The 16571-nt window shown below is 38.5% G+C and overlaps 1 protein-coding gene across 6 annotated transcripts in view; it reads right to left on the bottom strand.

The window, feature by feature from the left end:
• RBM39 (RNA binding motif protein 39) overlaps positions 1-16571 on the bottom strand; it is a 33538-nt gene that overhangs the window by 16063 nt on the left and 904 nt on the right. For 5 of the 6 annotated variants that reach the window (XM_067307580.1, XM_067307581.1, XM_013961576.2 and 2 more), the window contains exons 2-7: positions 13316-13378; positions 11447-11496; positions 7263-7457; positions 2343-2408; positions 2185-2238; positions 600-717 (exon numbers count right to left, since the gene is read on the bottom strand). In XM_067307580.1, the coding sequence (XP_067163681.1) occupies positions 600-717; positions 2185-2238; positions 2343-2408; positions 7263-7457; positions 11447-11496; positions 13316-13366 (534 nt within the window). In that variant the 5' untranslated portion in view covers positions 13367-13378. Of the gene's footprint in view, positions 1-599; positions 718-2184; positions 2239-2342; positions 2409-2601; positions 2633-7262; positions 7458-11446; positions 11497-13315; positions 13379-16571 lie in introns of those variants that run through there. The other variant, XM_013961578.2, reaches the window with a different exon arrangement.

Raw genomic sequence — 16571 nt, 5'->3', positions numbered from 1 at the left:
GGGTTACACTAGGAAAAAGCAAATGGAATTCAACTCTCAAAAACACATTAATAAGCCAGACACTTATTTGCCAAATCAATGGCTTTATAATTATGCTGCAAATCTAGACTAGCATCCAATTACCTTCTTAAACACACCCCAGAGGCAAGCTGGCATTATTTTGATTCAAAAATCAAACACAGTATGCTACAGGAACAGGGGCACTACAATACTAGCAGCATTTCAATGCTTTAAGTGGGAACCTTACAGCAGATGCAATAGAAAGTGTCTCAAAACTAAAATTAAACTATGAAGTTATATTTTAAACTGCTGACCTATTTGAGAAAGATTAAAACTTTTGAAACTGAAGCCGTTTGAACTGCATCCCCATGATCTGCATCAGATTGCACTCTGAACAATAAACTGTTGATTAATTACATTTCCATGTTCAGAGGCTCAAAGTTTTTTTTTTTTTTTTTTTTTTTTTTACACCAACCAGGGGGAAACCCTGTACAAGAAGCTGCAGAAAGCCAACTGTTCACAGTTCTGCAGAACAGCAATTCTGGACTAGGATAGCTTGAGAAAGTATTCAGAATCATATTAGCCTCCCTATTAATTACCTTCCCTACTGTAGAGAAAAATTCTTCCAGGTCTCTTGGTCGAATTCTCGCAGCCAGCTGCATGCAGAATACTGTTCGAGCATCCCTCTCTTCAGGGGTAAGATTATCAATAGGTTCTCTGGAATGCAAGAGGAAAGCTGAATAAGAGAACTCATCACAGGACTGCACATAATGCTTCAAGTGTTTGTACTTTAAAACTAGACACTGAAAAAAATACCTGCAATATTAAAATAAAGCAGGGGTCAAGAATCAAAGGGAATACCTAATACAAGCCTTTCTTTAACATGATTAATCCAATTTTATCTGTAAACATCAAACATGACTGGAAAACTATCCTTTAAGTTCAGAAGCCCAAACCATACAAAGGTGTTATTTTGTCATTGTCTAGAAGAGATAACAGTACCATTCTATGGAGCTTGCAGTCAAAACAGACTATCATCTTGACAGGATAGGAACAAAAGAAAAGAACAAGACTAATTAGACTGACTATCTGCCTAAACTCTTGGACAAAGAACATCAATCTTTTCTTTCCCCAGCTTTGCAAACTAAAATCTTATGCGCACCAGGTCACTCCACAGTCACTACAGCTACCACAACAATACCAACATCTGTACAAACAGAATTCCCAGTCCTCATATGATTTTGTAGTTTAAGCTTAACCCTAGCAGACTTCAAAGAAAGGAGGCAGTCCCTAATAAAAACAAATGAATAAATAAACTGAATACTGAACAATTACTCTAGTGCTTCTGGAATTGGGGACTAATGTAATTTAATTTTGATACTGATCACTGGTTGAAATGAGATGCTCTACGTTTTACAAGTTAAAGCTTCAAATCTAAACAATCTGCCTGTTTTGCTTCTGAATAAATAAGACAGAAACAGCCTGCTGCATGAACAACTGATACCTGTGCAATTAACCCAAATTTCAATCTTGGATTGAGTTTTCAGTAATGTATTTCTTTACATTTTATATATATAAAACATCACTGAGAATATGTACCAATAATGTAAACTAAAGAATTTGCTAATAAATAAAAACGAAGCAAGACTGTTGAAGTTTAACTGTATTAATTTAGAGAAGAATTTCATTAGCAGTTATCTGAATCCAATTCCCTTAACTGACAAGCTGTAAGAATGGATAAGCACTTCCTGGATTTAAAAGCTACCGGTCTTCTCTGCACGTAACATCAACACATACCAAACACAAAAAGCAAGCATTTGCACAGTACTTTTCCATTCCTTATTTAAGATTAATAAGATTTAGCAGAAAAGTTAGCCAATTTAAATTAGAATCAACTGGAAAAAGCTTGCGAATACAGAAACATGAAAAGCAAAGCAAGATGTGCTTTGCAAATCAACATGATTTACAACCATACATTGTTAATTTTGGGAGCAGGGGGGAATGGTTTATTGCATAGGGAGAAAGCAAGAGGGTATTTTCAATGCTTTCACTTTATGAGCTTTCTGAATGAGTAACTCTGAAGTTTCTTGCACACGTAAGCTGGACAGCGAGTAGTTATCTGTTACGTCACCATTTTTTTAAACTCCAAGTTAAAAAAAAAAAAAAGCGTATAAAAATTCCTACCTAACAGGGCTCTTGTCTTTTCTGAAGGGACTTTTGCTTCTGGAGCGTCGTCTGCTGTAAAGGCAGATCAACAAGATGATCAAAAAACTTCAAATATACTAGTCTGATTTTAAACAAAATCTATTAATAATGCAAAAAAGTAGAGAAAACTCAGAAACCTTAATTTGATGCTGTGAGGCAGACCAATCTTCCCTCTGATGGCACTGTTGAATTTTGGACCAGAACTACGGCAAAAGCAAAAAAACAGACATTACTTACCAGAGTACCTGAATTCAGGATCTCCTGTCTATATTCGCATTGCATTATGAGTGCTTCCCCACCCCCCACACCTGAGCTCTTTTCCGTTAGCAGTACCCACAGCATGCATAAACTACACCAAACCATGAAGCATGGAATATTTTCCCTGCTCAGTTTCACCTGCATTGCAAAATCCCAAAATACAGAGGACTCCAAGGAAGAACTGAATGGAGAGCCAGATAGGGCACACCTCTATGTGCAAAATATTCTAAGCTTCAGTTACTGTTGTAATCTTCTCTCCTTCTTATACTTGTCCACATGCATATTCTGATGACTCCAAAGCAGTGCCTTAACTGCCCGAAATCAGCTTCAGAGTTTTGAGGAAAGTGATGACGGCACAACTATTTGCTTGAGCACAACACCTTAAACTGAAAGCTTCATGAGATTTAAGGTGCAAGTGGAACCCCAAGGAGCTCCCTGCAGATGCCTGCAAGGGAAGCCTTCTGGTGACTTCACTACTGGGGGGAGCAGCAATGCTTACAGTCAACTCAGCACACACACTGAGAAGGAGGACGCTCGTTCAACATGCCATGACAGCATAACACATGAAAAGCAGCAGGCCAAGATACAGAACTGTACTGGCCAGGTTAAAATAAGAGAAATACAATCCTGCATGATATGGGGCAGGGGGGAAGGGAAATCAAACCATGTAAACAATTTATTAACAGAAAATAAGGCACAATCCCCCCACGAAAAACAGGCATATGTTAGGCAGCAGCATGTTTGAGCTGAGATCATTCTGGATCAGAAAACAGAAGATTTTTTAACGACTGCTGTAAAACGCACTGAGATAAATTACTCCATTTCCTACTTAAGGTGCAGAGATGCCTGCTGACAGCATCTCTTTGGGGGCTCCAAGGTCTATGACATCTATTGGCAAAAGCTGCATCTGGCAGTTGAGGTACCAGCTCCAAAGGCTGGCTTCTTAACCAGAGATTGAATTACCTTGTACCTTCACACCTGCTGATGTAGAACATGGTGTTGTCCATATCAATTTGGATGCTGCACAATAAACTATAAGTGACTAAACTCCAGAATATCAATGCAGACCAACTAAATGACAGTCAAAGATCACAAACATGACTTTTTAGGAACAGTGAAAGAAGGAAAGGAAAAAGTTTTCTTGTTGGTCTTCTTTTAAACCTAATGAAAAAAACTGAGAAGATGCACAGTAGTAGTTTTCAAATACATACATGGCTTCTGCAAATAAAGAACCCCCAAAAAACTGTTTCCCATTTTTACTCTACATAACCAAGTAGTAACAGGTTTACATGACAACATGGGAGGAACTCTAACATTTAAAAACTCCAGCAAATTACAGGCACAGAAGACCACTGGAACAGACTGAGCAGAGAGGCCTCTGGAACATCCTGGGGCAAGATGATGGTCTGAGCAATCTTCTGAAGTTCTTTTTGGCACTATTCTGTGGGATGCATTTCCTTTGGATTTTTCTGAGGAGACACTCTTGTAAAGCTGTAGATTTCAGAGAAATTTTCTTTTTTCCTGTTCCTCTTCTTTCTTCCTACTGCCTTTCTGAGAACTCTGTGCAGTTGTTGGCTGGTTCCTGCTACCATGTATGGAAGCACTGAGTCACAAGCAATACTTATCTTTATGTCTAGGGGTTATTTTCTTCAGATAAGCCAGATGCGCTAACCTGTGCGTATAACCAAAGCATAGCTAAATACGTTTTCTAAACTTATGTGATGCCACATGGCCCAAGAGAACAATAATCAGGTCAGAAGATAGCTGTTTAAATAAATAAATAAAATCAGTCTTCACCTGCTCAGTCATATCCAAGAGTCTAACATGCATCTCAGACAAGGCAAGCTTTGGCCAAAGTCTAGGAGAATCATGATGAATTTTCAGTCCTCATGTATGGAGTTGGTCTTCCTGGCAGCATTTGCCTGAAATCTTCGCTCCAGAATAAGCAACAGAAAAGCCTAAACATTTTCTGCTGTAAGGAGCAGCTGACATTTGTCAGCCAGATGTGATGTCTAAGCAAGAGTACTTGGTAAAGTTTTCTTCTTCTTAAGAGGCTTAATAAAGTAAAACATCTAAGAGGCAAGATATGCGAAGAACAACAACATGGAGGAGGAAAAAAAACCCCCACCACGCTGGGAACACTGAACAATGCAAGCAACTCACCCGATTTCAAAAAAGGAACTACAATATTTAATGCCAATATCTCATGCTTACAGATGACTGATTCGAACTTCCTCAAGTGCTATATGGTGCACCATTCTCCTTTTCTTTCAGAATTATCTTCAGTAAACTTCCTTTCCCCAGTATTTCAGAGAGACTTCTGCAAGACCTATCCCCATGGCAAAAAGACCTCATAGTTTAAAGAAAATATCTTAAAAAGGGACTTTATAAAGGAACTGAGAAATATAAGGAGTAAAGGGGGGCAGGGGGAGCCCCCCCACACACAACTAGGAAGCATTTTGATCTGGATGATGTAGTCAGCTACAGCACCACTACCTGTATTAACATCAATTCTGAACTGTCTGAACAGGTCCAAAAAGTAAGATTCCAGACTCATAATCTCCAGCTGATGGATGATATCTCTTAATCCTATCAAGCATTCTGCTTGTTACCTATGAAACACAGAAATGACAAAGCTGCTAACAGTGGCTGCTTCTTTATGTTACCGTTTTTGGTACATCTGAAGGTATCTGAAGAAGGGAAGGTGGTGAAGCAAAAGACTTCATCTCCAGAACTAAAGATTTATTCCCCACACGGGAAGTCTACTATACAGCTCTTCAATACACAGAGCTAACCTTTGAGCTAACTAGCTCTGTTCCTTCCCAGTAGGAGGTCTTTTTCTTTTTGTACCTCCTGGGCCAAAACTGGAATCTTGGAGTCATCTTAGCATTTATATAATTTCAACGGTTCAATTGTAATCATTTCAAACACAGAACGCTTGATAGGATTAAGAGATGTCACCCACCAGCTGGATCATCCATGACCTACAAATGAACTACAGCCAACTGCTGGTCATTCAACAGCCAGTGTCAACGCCTCTGGGAGGAAGGGTAAGAGCTCCATACCAGTCTTTCACTAAAGTTAATGCTAAAATTCTACTTGGCCAGCCAAATCCAGCAACTCAGCACCTGTAGCAGACAACACAACACTGCCAAACTGAAAAGCACAACTTCTTACCCATCTCTTCAAGGGGCACTAGAATATCTGACTGTTATTGTTATATTGTTAGCCATCTCTAACACCACAGAAGCCTACAATAAATACGGAAGAATATAAGAACAATGAAGAAGTCCCCAAGCGATTGCCTACCCTCCTGACACAACATATCTTGATCCATTACACTAGGCACAGGTTGCAATAATTTCCAATACTTTCGACCTCTGCCTGAGAAAGATGTTTTGGAAGACCAGAATATTGAAGCTCCCAAATTCCTCCAGGTGAAGAATCTATTGGCTCACCTAGGGATGAGGGGGAACAAGTGACCAGCACCAGCTGCACGTGCAGCTTGGAGTCACTGCACTCTCCTAGTTAAGTGATCAGATAGATGATGGATATCCTATCCTGGCGACAACACTTTGGAGTAGAGGACTGTCAGGCTCCACTTCTGGAAGGCTGAAGATTTTGATCAAGGGTCCTCTGTTCAATAGCCAGTTTGGAGCCAGAAGGGCTGCACTGGCACATCCCAAGTAGTTCCTGTAATGTTACAGGAGCCAAAGAACTGTGGAAAATCAACCAACTGTCCAGAGCCACCAACTTCTTCAGAGCTAAAGCCCAGAGCAGTTCTAAAGGTGAGGCCTGATACTGGAGACAAAGCAAAGACGGAGATCATAGAGCATATCATCTAAGTACGCAGAACTGAGGAAAACAGAGGAAATGCTGAGTCTGTTCAAAAATCTTCTCCTGCCTTGGTAAAAGCGAGGAGCACCACGTAGAACAATTGGTGCAGGTCAGAAAAAGCTGGACTGAGGATTCTGAGCCATAGTATGCCTTAGCAGAGCCCAGAGTTGTAGCACATTTTCAGTATGAGAACGCCAACTTCCAGGTGACTTAGTGCAAAATGAGACCCTGTGAGCTCTGGCATTTTTGTTTGCATTGCCAGAGCACCAAAAGGAATGTGGTCCCTGGATCTAGGGCCAATCACCTAGGGAAACATCCACTTTGCTGAAAACTGTACATGCCTGCAGAACATCAGAAGCGAAACAGCGTCTTCTCAATCATCTTGAGATCTCTCAGGTGTGGATGACAATATGTGCCATGAATAAAAAACATCTTTTACAAGTGCCTGCTTCTGACATGATCTTGCATTCTGAAATTCAACAACGGCTGAGATGAGACCCAGGCAAAAGAAGACACAAGCAGCAGCCTCAGGTAATCAGTGAAAGCCATGTAATGCAGCCAGTTCTGTTCTTCTGCTTCTTTGAAAGCAGAGACGAGGGAAGGGCAAAACAAAAACCCTCCAGGAGAATCCTAGAGCAAATATCACCAATGAAAATATGGGCTCTGAGAAGTGCTTTACAACTGTGAGGAACAACCTACAGCAGAAGTTCTATCTCAAGCCAAAAAACAGAGGAACTGAAGAACTGGGGTACATCATCTTCTACGGCCTCTAAACAAGTCCAAGAAAAAGCAGGGCAAATATGTAACAGATGGGCATTATTAAGATAAAACACTTTGGGTGCATAAAGCACTCGCAGGACTCGGGGGCTAAAGTGACCAATTTAGAAAGCACACAGTTAAAGTTTAAGTTTTCATATCATACATGGAAATGGTAAAAATGCAGCTCTACATAAATAACCTACTAGGGACTTCTATAGCGGCCTCTGAATCTGCGATCTCTACTTCTAGAACGACTGCGTCTGCGTTCTTTGCTTCTGCTCCGTTTCCTTTCCCGGCTTCTGCTCTTTTTTCTTTCACGATCTCGACTTCGTTTGCGTTCCTTGCTTCTGCTCCTCTTCCTATCATGACTTCGACTTCTGCTCTTGCTCTTTTTTCTCCTGAGAAGCAAAAGTACAACTTTGATTACACTTGTTGCTCAGTGTTATTAATCCCGTTATTTACTAGCTTTCACCAGCTCTTCTAACCTGATGTCACAGACATTAGTATTGAAATGTTGGTATTTGTATAACTGTTGGTATATAACTGCTGATATTTTTAACTTTTTTCTGTTAAACAGGTGGTTGAACAATTCAGAAATCTCTTAAAATTTATCATGAGAAAGACAAAGTGCTCTAAAGCACTCAACTTTTTTGTTTGTAACCATTAAACCATGCTTCCAGAAACAATAACATGACTGAACAAACATTTCCTGCATTAGAACTAGTACATACTAAATCCAGTACTTCAAGTGTCTTTCAAATGTATTGTAAATAGGCAATCAAGATGTCAATAATAACTTTACATTTTTATAGTGAAATAAAACAAAACAAAGAAAAACAGAAAAGGAGGAAGATGAGCAAAAGGATGCTTATTTTCTCCAGATATTCCCTTCCATCAGTTTTAATATACTCAGCTTAAGAGTTTTACTTTCACTTTATGCGTCTGTTTACTATCCCCACTCATAAGCCACCTGCTTTTCCACATTTGTGGACCACCGGGATTCAGAGCAAAGAGCAGTCTTTCAGAATTTTAACTGTTTACTTAGAAAATTTAAAATGTGTAAAATCTGTAAGTAAATTCTACCTCATATTTGATAACCAGTGAGCTACAATTCCATTCTTGCAGAGTACTTTTGAGTTATCTGTAGATCAGTTCAACCTCAGTCTTAGAGCTTAACAAATTTACTGTTTCCTCATTTTTTAAATAAAGTGTGTGTGTGCGTGTATGTGTGTACACACATCCCCACACACCCCACTTTAAAAGAGGCTGAAGCAACTACTCAAAGTTTACCTCAAACTAAACTTTGGGAATATCCCCTTGCTACATTTTTGACATTCAAAACATCCTTTGCTGATGAGCTTCTTCCCTGCTCCCCACCTTTAAGCTTTCGGCTTACATAAACTTGTAAAATCAGAAATCTTTAAGTGTATTTTCTTCAGAAGAAAGTTCATCCCAGCTATTTTCTATGACCATCTAAAATAAGGTCTATAGTTACCTTCAATTACTACAGTTAAAAAATATATATAATAATAATCTCAGACACCACATAACTGAGCCCAATCCTCACTAGCAGCATTGTTCTCCAGTCTCCATCTAAGAAGCACCATGACAACTATCCTGGCATTCATCTCTCAAGAGAAACATTTTAAAACCAAATCATGACCAAATGGCAAAAGTCAGAGATAACCAAATTGGCAAGTTTAAGAACAGCCAAATATTTCATTTTGACTTGATTATTCTTAATTTACAATTAATTTCTCTAATATTTTAGTGCGGACAGAGGAACTGCTGCATCAAAACACAATCTTCAAAAAGCTTCACATCCTTGTAGAACAAGGGGACACCACATAGATATCCAGAGTGATCCACATCAAAACCGCTTAACCGCATTTCCTACTGTAAGATAATTAGTGACAGAGTGTGATGCTAATGTAGTCTCTCTGACAGGATGTCAGTTATCAAGTTCTTGCTCAAGTTAAAATCCTCAATCCCCCACTCTATTAAATACCTTAACAGCTCCAAAAAAAAAAAAAAAAAAAAAAAAAATGTAGCTCATTCTGTATCTTAATATACTGGTCAGTACCAGGTCAGTACCAGTAAGCAATAGCTACAGCTGTTACCAAATATTCACTATCAGCTGCACCTTCTCTGCAGGCAAAAGACTCCTAACAGTCATTATCCACAAAGATATTTACGTGTTTTATTTAAAAATTAGTCTTCCAATCATGATTATACTGGACAGAACTGTAAGGCACCTAGTAAAACTGTACAGATTTTTAATCCCTTCTAATTTCCGAGACAGAAATTTAGCATTATTTGACATTTATTACTAAAAGTTAAAGTTGAACTTAGTATTTTTAGTTGATGTTTACTATGGATTATGAAATTTTTGAAAGTTTCAATCTTACTCCAGCATTCTCCAACTGAAGTAGACCAAAGAGTACTTTCTTGATGCTGCCATTCCAAACATTTATTTAACTAATGAGAAAAACAAGTCTTGCAAAGCCTGTGTGCACCTTACTCTGCTGAAGAGTGCATTCTGTCATTAGCCATGTACAAAATGGTAATGTAGTTCTTTAAAGATTCAGATGAGCAACAGCCATATCAAATGAGAACTCTGGGACACAAAGCTCCGTACTAATAGTTATTCCCGTACTGAGGTTCTCTAACTTTTTAGCAGTTGCTGACTCCAGAACTGAAACAGTGAGACACCACAGGAGCAACGTCTCAGAACATACACACCTACAATTAGGAAAGCAAAAAAGGAAATCACTCCACACACAACAAAGAGTAGCAGAACGCCATGATTTTCTTCTATTTCACAATAACATTTCCTTTTTCTGAATTTACTGTCCAAATTAAAAAACAAAAACAAAACAAAAAAAACAAAACCTCAAACTCCAACCTGAAAGTGGGATTGTGAGCAGAAAGACAACTACACCAAAAATAATTCTCCTACTCTACAGATGTGACTGCCTTGGTCTTAGGCTATAGCAACTCAGGAAATGAGCTAGAAAGCATTCTAATACTCTAAGCATTCTGCTATGAACCAAGATCAGAATCATTTCTGAAAGTTGAGACAACATTAACTTCTCTTTCAAATCAGTTTGTATTTTGGGACTAGCCATTCAAGCAGAAGTATGGTTTTACATGTCAGGTATATAATTTTAAACTGATAAAAACTCAGAACTTAAAACTACTAAGAGATGCCATTTTTATTGGGTTTGGGGAGTCTCAGTATTTAATGTGCAAGGGAAGGAATCACAGTTGTTCAGAACGCAAATCTAACTTATAATCAAGTTTAGATTTTTAGATTCCAGCTGAAGTTTGATGGGATTAGACTTCTCATTTTCCAGATATTTATACAACTAGAAAGAAATGATCTTAGGATTCCATCAGCCTTTGAGCTGTAGGATTCCTTAAGACAACAACATACGTGCCATCTTCTGAACTTAACAGTACATTATGAGGATATGTTAGTTATTGTTTACTTGACTACCAAATTCAGAATTTTTTCCTACATCAGTTGTCCCTTCACCATCAAATGATACTTGCAAGATAAGGAAGTTATATTACAGAATTAAGAAGAACACCCCAAAGAAATGAAAAGTTAAAGAGACTGTTTCATAAAAGGAAGGTTTCTTTAAATTTCTGATTCAATTCCTGCCTGTTTGGGTCATCAGCAGGTATTCAGACTCTGGAATTAACTTACTGACCAGATAAAAACAGCACACTTCAACAAGGCTTCATGAAGGTGTGCTTGTAATTCAATTCTTTAAAAAGATTTTACTGCAATTCTAGAAATTTTGGATCACAGAGAAAACTTATTTAAAACAAAAACTGTTATGTAGAGTGCACAAAGGACTAAAGCACTAAATTCAATTGAGAATATGAGCCAGATAAGAGATAGCTGAACTTCTTCGTGCACCTGTCCTTGAAATTCAATGCACCAATTAGCACAGAAATAGTCACAAGGCCTTTTTGTTTTTGTTTTTTTTCGGGGGGGGGGGGGATTCTAACAATAAACTTTTTCAAGAAAGCAATAGTATCTTTAAATTCTTCAAACTGTTTTGGATTAAATAAAATCACAAACCAAATACATCTTTTAATGTAAAGTCCATTGCATAGTTAAGAAACAGATGAATCATGCTGAACCTACCAAGTCTGTATTTTTATCTGATGCTAAGATATTAAATGTTTCCACAACTCTGATGACATCAGTGACAATGGTGTAACTATGTTTGTAAACAAAAGAAGATTTCAGAATTCCTGCAACTGCAAAGTTCAAGCTTTTCCATTTTATTTCCTTGGACACTTTGACATGCACTAGAAAGTTTAAAAACAGCAATTCCCCCCACCCCATGTAAGATATAAAGAAAATACTTACTTCTTGCTGCGTTCTTCATGGCCATTGGCACTGCTCAATTTGTTCTCATCCTAAGCAGGGTTGATAGAAGAACATCGTGAGGACGAAGCGGAAACATTTCAAGTGGTCAAAGGGTAATGGGAATAGGAATAAGAAAATACAAAACAAAAATTTTAATACTAAATTACTTGTTTACAGTTTAATGTGGAAAGCTTTAGAAAATTTAGGTAGGCATGTTTAACCACTTTGCTGCTTAAATTTAAGTCAAACAATTATAAAATACAAGAATTACATCATTTAAAAGTATATATTAATTGTAGATACTTCCTTACATGGTTTAGAGAGTAAGTTATCCTGTAGAATTCAGCACTCAAGTGGTTAAATGTTATTTCTATAAAATGTAAGAGGAAGTTTCAGGTTTGTGCGTTTGTGTGCCCCTCTGATCAATACCAAGGCTATATCTCTGCCTAAGCCCCAGTGGCTATGCTAGCAGCCAGCCACTATCGATTTCCTGTGACCGATGCCATTCCCGAGATCTTCGCTCATTTTCGTTGGAGAGTTGTAAGAGCTTGATGCCACCTCTGTCACACATCTCGCCCTGAAGCAAACAGGGATTCACACTGCTTTAGTAACGTCGACTCCCAAGAAAGTCATCAATAATCCACCAGTCCAGCCTAAACATTCCCTATTTCCATACCTGTTTACATGGAAAATATCCATGTTAAACCAGGATACAAGAATTTTAACATAACAATTTACATCTTTCTCTTCAAGTTTTAATATAATTGCTAAATATTACATAAACTAAATATACACTTTTATAACTTACAAATGCTCATCCAAAATTCATGACATGGTTGCAATAAACACTGCAGAATAGACTAACAATAGCTGCCATATAATTTATATACTTGCTTTACAATTTAATCACATCAGTTACATCAAAAGTACAACTCCTAAATGACTTAAGCTTTATACACATTTCTTGTGAAACCAGTGCTAATGCATGCAGAATGTTAACACTTCACCACCATTTGGTGAAAAACAAAAAAGACAGTATTCATTTGCTGCTGGTTTAGGTAAAAGACTATTACATCACTACACTAATCAATCAAAATTTTGAATCAAAATTTCCTAATTGAACAACTAGGACAGAAGAATACAAGAGCATTTTTAGAACGATACCGCAGACTGTGATACTGTCTTTTACTTGCTAAGAACGTTCTATTCAGGGATCCAAGAATTTAGGTAAATTCGTTCACTCAGCAATTGATTTCCACCTGCCCTGTTAAAAGATTAACCATCACCAGTCTTCTGCAATAAAAGCAAGTCTCACTCCTCTTGCACAGAGCAGACTGTTCAAATATTTACTTGCCATGGGACTGGTGAAAAGGTTATTCTTGGAACCCTGCTATTTTCCCAAACCACTGCATTCACCTTGTTGCTATACCAAACTGGACCTGGCAATTTTAGGAGAGGCTTTTGTTTGTTTCTTGGTTTTTTCTTTTTGTTTGTTTTTGTTTTGGGGGTTTTCTTTTTTTCTTTGTTTTTTACCTAAGGGACCACGGTACAGCGATACGTCACTCAATTACTACCTTATGATTGACAGTTCACACTGGAATCAAAGGTGAATTCATGGGAGTAGAGGTGAGATATCGTTAGGCAAGTCTACAAAGAGAGATAGATGGGCATTTATTCATCACGCTGAAGTGAAACTACTGCACAATATAATTACATTAACAGCATATATTTACTTGCAAGTTACACGTAATGCATCTCCAATAAGATAAATCATGAGGGCTCCAGGGATGTTAGTTTACAGTTCAGCAGTAGTTTCATGAATAATGCTAAATTAAGGTAAATAGGACCTCACTGGCGCATTTTTCTCACCTTCTTGTAAGGAGCTTCAAGCATTGCTTCAATATCAATATCATCAGCCATTTTTCAGGACACCTGAAAGAAAAAGCAAAATTCACCTGAGAGGGAAAATGCCTTGCACTTTACCTTCCAAAAGCTTTCGCTTAAGATGCCATCACTGCATTGGCTCAAATTCACAGAGCACTGTCTCATAAGAAGTTTCCAACAAGAACTAGAACGAAGCTTGCCCAGTGTGACAATAAAGAACGTGATACAAGGCACCAAACAATTACAGCTGTGAACAATAAAATGCAATCGAACACAATTAGCAAATGGAAACCCCAGAGGTATGCCACCTGTTTCTTTCAAAACAAAGAACACAGATGATTTATGATGCAGAAATGCAGGTCTGGTGGCCATTTTAAGAACTACTAGAGCTTGACCAAAGGACTATCCAAGAGAGACATCTAAACAACCAAGAACAAACATTCAGGCAAACCTGTTCACAGCTTCCTGCCATTTGCTACCATCAATTCTGTCAATTAGAAGATTTAAAGGGAACACTACAGTCACCTAGAAAATCTGATCTTCTGCATACAGCAGGCCACAGGAGAAACAGTCATGATTCAAGCATTAAGAGCTACAGCATACACAAGATCCATCTAGTCCGGAATTTCAAGTTTCAGGCAACAACAATAACGTATCAACTACATCCTGTAATACTATTAATAACCTCTTTTTTTTTCTTCTAAGTAATATATACTTTTCAATAGATTTAGATTCTTGTTTTTCAACCTCAACCTCTAAATGTCATTTTGCGTTTATTATACTCTGAATCTCTGTGGCATTTGATATCCTCTCCCCATGCAGGTACACTTTTAAGAATCTCTCAGTAGTCTCGGCAGTGAAGTATAGAGACTCAGCTTCCTTGAGTCTTTTACTAAAACAGTTTCTTTCCTTTTCCTTTCTGAAACTCAAAAAACGCCAGGCCTCTAGATTTAAGTCAGACAGCACAAAATCAAAGATAAACCTATACGATTAAAAAAAGCAAAAAACAAAAACCAACATTTTAAGGCACACAGGCAGAAAAATCCTTGCCCCTCTCCTATAGGCACTGCTGTAGGAATTGTTCTGTTCAGAGATTTGGTCAGTATAATGAAATCTCCCCAACTTTTCAAGGCTCTAAAATGTTCACCCCAACCTCAGAACTGAGCATATTACACCAAAGCTGCATCACATGTAAGAATCAATCACTTCCCCACTTGCACTTGATCTTTCTCCATTTGTACACCCAAGAATAAAGCATAATCCTTTAGCAACATCAGAGCACTAAGTGGGAAGCTCATACTCAATTGCTTAACTAACAAAGCATACTAACCTTATTTTCAAGTTATTACTTCTTGGGCTATAGTGCTATCACTCACAAATATGATTATCCTTAGTTTATACGTAACAGCTTTCAATTTTGTATTTTACCAGAGTATTTACATTCAGCTTCTCAACTTATGTAGATATCACACATTAAATTCACTACAACTCTACCAATATTTGGTGTGAACAAGTACATGAGTATAAGTAACAAAACCTAACAGCACCAGGCCAAACACAGGATTTTACAAGAAGAATTCCCATTGGTGACAACTCCCATCCACAGTTACATTCTCATATGTGTTATTTTATATAACTTAACATATACAACTAGACAGTATGGGATTCTTCATCTTGAAGAGGAGCAGCCAAAAGAGGAGGGCAAGAGGAAATATGATAAAGGACAACCAAATCATGAATGACATGGCAAAGTGAACAGGGAGGGACTATCACTGTGTCCGCCAAAACAAGAATAAGAGTGAAACAAACTATCATACCGTGGGTTCAGAACAAAGGTCCTTGATCAGACAACATTAAGCCACAGAATCCACTGCCACAGAGTGCTGTGGGTACTAACAAGAAAAATAAAATAGAACAAAAATCTTGCAGCGTTCAAAGAGGAAAAAAAAAATCCTTAAAAATTTACAGAATAATCTCTTCATTAAATACAAAAACATCCCTTTGTGGCCCTGAATCACAACTAGCTGAAGACTAGAAGAACACAGTGAGAGAAATCACTGTATAGTTACTCTGTGCTTGTATTCTTTCCTGGGCATTTACTGTTGGCCACTGTCACAGAAAAATACTGAGTTATATCAACCTTTGGTCTCATTCTGTGCAATCTGTACACTTTGTACTGTGTACAAAACACTTATTTGAATAATACTATGTTTTCATCAGAACTTCTGTGTATTTACTACTTTACATAACTCAGGCCTACTATCAACTCTATAATTCTATGCAAGAGCAAAGCTGCATATAGTTATTTTTCATAAAAATCACATGCAAGAGCACTTACTAATTTTAAACAAGTAGAATATCATGACAAAATTCAAAGTCTCTTTCACTGAACACTGAAAAAACTCAAATTAACTCTTATAAAAAACTTTGTAGCTTGCCCCAAAAAAGCTTTATATGCCTGACAGCTTTGAAAATTAAACCAAGCAAACAACTTCACTTGAAAATGTGTCAACAGAAAACCAAAAAGATGGGAAATTTACTATTACTGATCTACTCAGTATTTTGAAGTAAGATTCTATCCCTTTTTGCTGTGTTATGATGCATAAAAGGAGTCCCAAAAGGTTCCCTTCTTGAAATTATTTGCTTTAGAAATTCCAAGAAATGACAATTCCACTCCTGTTTTGCAAGAAGGCTCCTGGAAAAGCATCAAGAAAGGTTAGCAACAACTCCAACACCTGGGGAGAGAGGCTGAACTTTTAGCAATACACGTATCTCTGCTCAACAGAATCCTCCACTCCCCGGATTTCTCAACACACTTCCTACATGATTACAGCCTAATGAAGGCAAATAGGGTTCTCAAATACAGCAACACGTTAAAAGAAAATCGAAGCAGCAAAGCTGCCGAGGAGGTGCTGCCACCTCGTTCTTCCGGAGCTCCCGACCTGCTCCTACTACCGCACGCTACCCGACACCGCCGAGGAGCTCCCACTCCCAGCGCGCCCCGGCCAAAGCTTCCGCAAGCTCCATCTACCCCGGCGATTCCCGAGCCCCACGGCCGCCCGCAGCTCCGCTGCCTCACATGACTCCCCTCCCCGTCTCCCAACGTAAACAGCGCCGGCGCCGCTCCCCACCGCGCCGCCACACACAGTCCCGGGCCCCTCCTGCCAGCTCCGGCCGCGACAGCGGCGGCAGGGCCGGAGCCCCGAATCGGCCAGGACTGGTCACTCCGCACAGCGCCATC

The sequence above is a fragment of the Apteryx mantelli genome, chromosome 18, assembly GCF_036417845.1.
Source record: "Apteryx mantelli isolate bAptMan1 chromosome 18, bAptMan1.hap1, whole genome shotgun sequence".
In the NCBI taxonomy this organism is placed as follows: domain Eukaryota; kingdom Metazoa; phylum Chordata; class Aves; order Apterygiformes; family Apterygidae; genus Apteryx; species Apteryx mantelli.
This window is presented reverse-complemented; position numbering and strand designations above follow the sequence as displayed.